A 5,828-nucleotide genomic window follows, 5' to 3' on the forward strand; every position below is an offset into this window, starting at 1 on the left:
GGACCCTAGGTCTGTGTCAGTCATGTGATCAACGCACAGTAACCTCCCCGGAAACATTCATAAGTTTAATCCACGCCAGTAATAAAATCGCATTACATTTCTCATAAAATAAATGTTCCCATTTATATACAGAAGACAGACTGTACAGGCCCAGCCTGGCCCCAGGAGGGGTCACACACAGACGGGCGGCGGAGGAAGGGCCGTCCCTCCCATCGAGGACGGAGGAGTTCTAATCGGCAGGAGAGTGGCTGGCCGGCCAGGCGGGTGGACAGACGGGCAGACAGGCAGACGGACAGACGGGCCTGGAGGCCAGGCGCCGGGCATTACTGAACCTGGGATTCAAAGGTGCCATTGAGCTGTCCCTCCTCATAGTCCATCTGACACAAGATCATGTTGTTCTTCAGGAAGAATTTGTCTCCCACACAAAATCTGGAAAATCCAAGCAGGAGAAAGAGGCCATGGAGGGGTCCCAGTGGATGGTGGAGGCTCCAGATAGGCCCCAGCCCAGCCCAGGAGGTGGACATGTGAGAACTGAGGTCCTGGAGAGATTGCTCCTTGAATTTTCCAGAAGGGATCCCCAAAAGTCTCATAGCAAACCTGGTCAATCACCCTGGGTCAGCCCAGTCCTTAGCCAGGCCCTGCAGTCTGGGGTGTAGGACAGACAGACAAGTCTGGGCCACAGTCAGGTCTCCGTGGAGGGGTGGGGTTGGTGGGAAGGTATAGGAATAGCCTACCCCAGTCCCAGAGAGGGAGAAAGAGAGAGAAGGACAAAGAGACAGAAAAAGACCAAGAAAGGAGAGAGGTAGAAGTAGGGAAGGAGGAAGGGGCAATCTGGTTGATTTTTCCATCCCTCTGTTCCCTTCCCCAACTTAAGAGGATGACTCAGTGAAGGGCACTCTTGAACAGAATCTGTAGGTTTCCTGGAGGAGCATCCTTCCAGGAGGAGGTGGCTCTGTCCACCATCTTCCCTCCCACCTAAAGAAGGCCTTGCTTTGCTGCCCCCACCCTCTGGCCCTCCTCAAGTACTGGAGGATTTAGCCCTTCCCCAAAGATGTCCCCCAGGTGGCTAGGCCTTTAGTGGGACCCAGGGTCATAGGCCCAGTCCCAGCAGATTCCAATCCAACCACCAGGTGGCACTGCAACTTCACCGAGGCCTTGGTAACAGAGGGTCTGGCCAAGCCCCCAGCTATCCCCTCAGCGTTCCCTCTGGACCTCATCCTCTGGGAACACTTGTATTAGCTCCTTCCTGACATGGGCTCCAGAGGGTTCTGGCTCCTTAGGTCCCTGGGGCCTCCCACAGGGCTGGGACACTGTGTAGGGGCCAAACACCAGAAAGGAGGCAGACTGGAACCAGAATCACAAGAGTGAGTAGCCATTCCCATAATGGATTTCACCTTCCGGGTCTGGGAACACCTTCTCACTGAAATGTACATGCATGCACATACATATGGCACATACACAAGGGCACAGGGCATGCATTCAGAACACTTGTACGTGCACATTCAATACGTGTGCATGTGCATACTCCATCATGCACACACCTGCTCACAGAGCACACACGCATACCTACCTTGTACAGGGACATTTACAAATACATACACGTCCATGGCACAGCGTGCACACACAGTAAGCTGACGCAAGACCCATTATATTCATACAGATCTGTGCCCTACAAATATGCACACACGGTGCTGGAGGACACACACTTGGCTCCAGGGCTCAGGCACACACAAAACACACGCATGCACGTGCATGCTCAGGACAGCATGGACGTACCACCAGATGCACAGCAGGACCCACATTTGCATGTACATGCCCACAGCACTCCTGGTCTGTGCCAGCAGGCATCGGCTGGGGTCTGGTGAGAATGTGGGGTCTGCTACCCATTCAGCACTCACCTCTGGTTGCAGAGCTGGCAGGCGAAGCAGTCGAGGTGATATACGTTGTCCCGGGCCCGCATCACCATCTCGAAGGCTGGGATCAGCTTGCTGCAGGCGGCGCAGTTTCCTGTGGTGCCAAAAAGCCTGCCAAGGGAAAGGTGCAGAGGGTGTAGGGGGCTGGGGGACAGGGGAGCTGCCTCTGCCCACGGCCCCGCTGGTCCCTACTCCTGTGGGCTTAGCAGGTGGGCCTAGGCAAGGGGGAAGGAGCACAGACAGCAGCATCTAGATTCTGCTAAGAGATCAGGCTTTGGAGAAATCGGCACAGCGATCCAGGGAGGGGAGCATAGGGGCTCCAGGGGTTGGATGACATCGCCCATCCCTGGGCTGGGCTGGCAAAGCCCCCTCCCCGGCTCCCACCGGGGTTCAGCTAGCACCCAGGGCCACTGGAAGAACACTGGGCTGGGCCCTGAGCGAGGACTCCAGATTCACACAAGCAGGAATTCAGAGGCAGTCTGCCTGCCCTCAGGCAAGTCATGAGTCTCCGAGCCTCACTTATTTCAACTGTAAAACAGGGACACTGAAATACATCCTTTGCAGGCTTGTTGTGAGAACTTCTATAAATTCTCGGTCATGGATCATTCAGTGAACACCTATAACAGTGTGTGTTTACTATGTGCCATGCACTGTTCTGAGGGCTTTACAAGATAAACTCATTTATTTTTTTTTTAAGAGAGAGAGCGCATGTAAGTGGGCAGAGGGGCAGAGGGAGAGAATCTTAAGCAAGCTTCACACCCAGCGTGCAGCCCTAGGTGGGTCTTGAACCCCAAGATCATGAACTGAGCTGAAATCAAGAGTAGGATGGACGCTTAATCAACTGAACCACTGCGGTGCTCCCCAAGATCAACTCACTTAATCGTGGCAACAACCCTGTGGGGTGGTCTTTTTCTGCTACCAACTCACTGGGTGATCTGCCTAAAGCCCTTTTTCCTTTTCCTGGATCTCAGTTTATCCTTCTTCAAAATGGGGATGCTGGGCTAGGTGATCCTGTTCCAAGTCTAAAATAGGACTGATTCCCAAAGAGAGTTCCCAGGACACCTGGAATGATGCCTCTTTCACGCAAGCGCCCCTCCTCTTAGCTGCTGGTTGCAGAGTGCAAGGGGTGGGGTGCACACTTTCTCCCCAGTGCAGGCCAATCTTTGGCCGGGTGTTCCAATTGCCTGAGCCAGCCAGGCTCTTCCTTGCTCCTTTTCTGTACACTGGCTGAGCAAGCCCTGAGTGAGGCAAGGGGGCTGAGAGGCAGGCAGGAGACCCTCTAATCCCTGATTTGTCCAGCTCAAGCTCAGGCGCCTGCGGATGAGCTTGGCTCCATTATTCATCAGCCTGAGCTGCCTGGTGGCTCAGATTAAGGCAGACAAAGGCTGGGCCACAACATCTGCCTGCCAAGGCGGGGGCTTCACTGCCCCCAGTCCAACGAGCAGTGGCTGCAGAGGTGGCAGGCTCTGGACAGCCATTATCTGGGGCTGAGCAGCCCTAGGAAGTCTGCCCCCATCCCAGCCCACTGACCTACCTGGCCCCAAAGTCATTCCTTGGCCTCTGTCAGAGCCCAGAAAAAAACACTTTCAGGCTCCAGTAGCTGGCAGAGCACAGAATGCTTCTGGGTGCTTTGGCTCTGTTGACAAACCCATCCTTCACTGCGGTCCCCTCTCTCTAGGTCCTCTGTACTCATCAGTTGGTGTGACACCTCTCCTCAACCTGGGAGGTTCAGCCCCCCAAGGATGCCTGAAACCTTCAGACTTGGAGGCCCCTTCCAGGTCATCAAGGGGGAAGTCCCCAGAAAGAACTTTTCTTAACTCCTCCTTCTGGCCTCAGCCCTTTCCTCTAGCCCAGTGAGGAGCACTGGGTCACTGATCTTGGATTACTGCTATACCTTAAAAACTAATGAAGGCAGGGGCCCCTGGGTGGCTCAGTCGGTTTGCAGCTTGTGAGTTGGAGCCCTGCGTCAGGCTCTGTGCTGACAGCTCAGAGCCTGGAGCCTGCTTTGGATTCTGTGTCTCTCTCACTCTCTACCCCTCTCCCGCTCATGCTCTTTTTCTGTCTCAAAACTAAATAAACATTTTAAAAAATTAAAAAAAAAAAAAAACTTCTGAAGGCAGAAGAAAGAGAAGGTGCAGGCAGGTAAACCTTAGGCTCTTCCCCAAAGTAGGAGAGACTCTGTTGATAACCCTGCCCCCCACCCCCATACGGCCCAGACATGAACAGAGGGAGCCCCACAAAGCCAAAGCCCTTGCCCTGACCTATTAATTAATGCAATGGGCCTTCCTTCCTCACAAGGCCCAGCCACTACCCAGCAGCCTGTGTAGGAGCCAAATGTAGATGCTGGGTCTCAGCCAAGGCCCCCACTTTGTGGCCTCGTTCCAACCTTGCTGATGTCATAAATGGCCTAAGGGAGGGTTAATTGGGGGAGACAGCCCCAGGGAATAGGATCCAGGTTGTGGGGGAGGGTGGGTTAGAACTCCAGGGAATGTGAGCTGAAGCTTTAGTCTTCATACTATTCTAGGAGGGGCAAACCAAGGCTTGGAGAAAGTTAAAAGCCAGAAGGTTCATAGTTCAAACCCAGGACCCAGGGGACTTAGAGCTTCCCTACTTGCTCCAGGAAGCCCTCTGAGGTGTCCCTTCCCAGATTCCAGGGACAGGGTGGGTCAGAAGCACCTGGCAAAGACAGGGGCCAAACCAGACTGGTGCCCTAGGGAAACTTATCTCCAGTGCCCAATGGTTGCAAAGGCTTGCCCACGACCTGTGCTGGGCATGGAGGCCAGGGAGTTAATGTGTGGCTCTGTCTTCAGGGCTCCGTGAGCATCCAGCGGAGCAGGGCTGGGCCAGGACTGTCTGGGACGAGTGCACACAGACAGGGCCTAGGTCAAGGTAGGGGCAGAGCCCTGCTGGGTCCTGGGGGATGGGAGCTTTCTGAGCAGAGCAGCCAGGGCTGGCAGGAGGCCCACCTCAGATAGTCGCGTCGGCACAGGATGAGGTTGGCCTTGGTGTAGAGGGTGGAGCCCACCTCGCCCAGGCGGCAGTCACAGCAGGCACACTTGAGACAGTCCTCGTGCCAGTACTTGTCCAGTGCCTTCAGCAGGTAGCGGTCCTTGATCTTGCGGTTGCAGCCCGCACAGCCCTTCTGCTTCCCTTTGGGCTGGACGGAGAGCATCGGCACGCCTGTGGATGGACAGATGACAGACAGATGGACATAGGAAGGACCCTGTGGCTCCAGGCCCCGGGAGCCATCCCTCTGGGAATAGGGGCCCACTGCTTCTCCTGGGGGTTCCCAGGCATCCTCACTTTCTCCCCAGCAGCCTCCTCCCCTGGCGCCGGGTCCTGTCCTTCCAGCTGTACAGCACAGTCTGTTCCCTGCCCTGAGAAGATCCCTCCAGAAGCTGCAGCGGCAGCTGGGAGCCCCGCATCTGCTGTGCTGCAGGGCACACACATAGCCCCAAGGCCCAGCCCCCCTGAGCTGTGTCTCCCGTCCATCCTGCCACTGCCTCCTGTGTGGTCTGCTCCATAGGAGGCCCGAAACCCTCCTCACGCAGCCACCATCTGACTGGCTCTTTCAGTGGCCCGAAGAACTGAATCTCATAATGGGCTTGGGTCCGCTAGAACAGATCTCTCACAGATCTTTTTGCGACCTCAAGACTTCCTCACATTGTTTGTGCCTTTGACCATTTTAACCTAAAATGTCAGGCGACAGCCTCTTGGTTTATCCATGTAGACCTGTGGCAGTATCAGGAACAAAGTGGGGTGCCCCATGACACTCCCAGTGGGGTGCAGGAGCTCTGGGTCATCCGGCAGATGCCTGCAGCTGGGCCTGGCCTAGTTGGGGCTCTCCTTACGAAAACTTCTGGCTAGATTCAAACTTTTTTACCTTCCCTGGCTTGAGGGAGGGGAGGTTCAGAG

The 5,828-nt window shown here is 55.3% G+C and overlaps 1 protein-coding gene across 1 annotated transcript; it reads right to left on the minus strand.

The window, feature by feature from the left end:
* Positions 1-323: 323 nt before the first annotated feature.
* LMO1 (LIM domain only 1) lies at positions 324-5,088 on the minus strand. Its single transcript, XM_047071914.1, has 3 exons — positions 4,880-5,088; positions 1,899-2,024; positions 324-429 (listed from the first exon to the last, which is right to left on the minus strand). The coding sequence occupies exons 1-3, from the start codon at positions 5,083-5,085 to the stop codon at positions 324-326; spliced, it is 438 nt and encodes a 145-aa protein (XP_046927870.1). The 5' UTR covers positions 5,086-5,088.
* Between the last annotated feature and the right edge of the window lie 740 nt (positions 5,089-5,828).

Source organism: Lynx rufus, unplaced genomic scaffold (assembly GCF_022079265.1).
Source record: "Lynx rufus isolate CCGP_SWC_20201006 ecotype Redwood Valley unplaced genomic scaffold, mLynRuf1.p SCAF_9, whole genome shotgun sequence".
In the NCBI taxonomy this organism is placed as follows: Eukaryota; Metazoa; Chordata; class Mammalia; order Carnivora; family Felidae; genus Lynx; species Lynx rufus.

Coding starts and splice junctions, on each gene's coding strand:
- LMO1 (XM_047071914.1), bottom strand. CDS start 5,085: ATGCTCTCCGTCCAGCCCAAAGGGAAGCAGAAGGGCTGTGCGGGCTGC. Junction 2,025..4,879: donor TGCCGACGCGACTATCTGAG/GTGGGCCTCCTG, acceptor TTCCCTTGGCAG/GCTTTTTGGCACCACAGGAA. Junction 430..1,898: donor TGCCAGCTCTGCAACCAGAG/GTGAGTGCTGAA, acceptor TGGATTTTCCAG/ATTTTGTGTGGGAGACAAAT.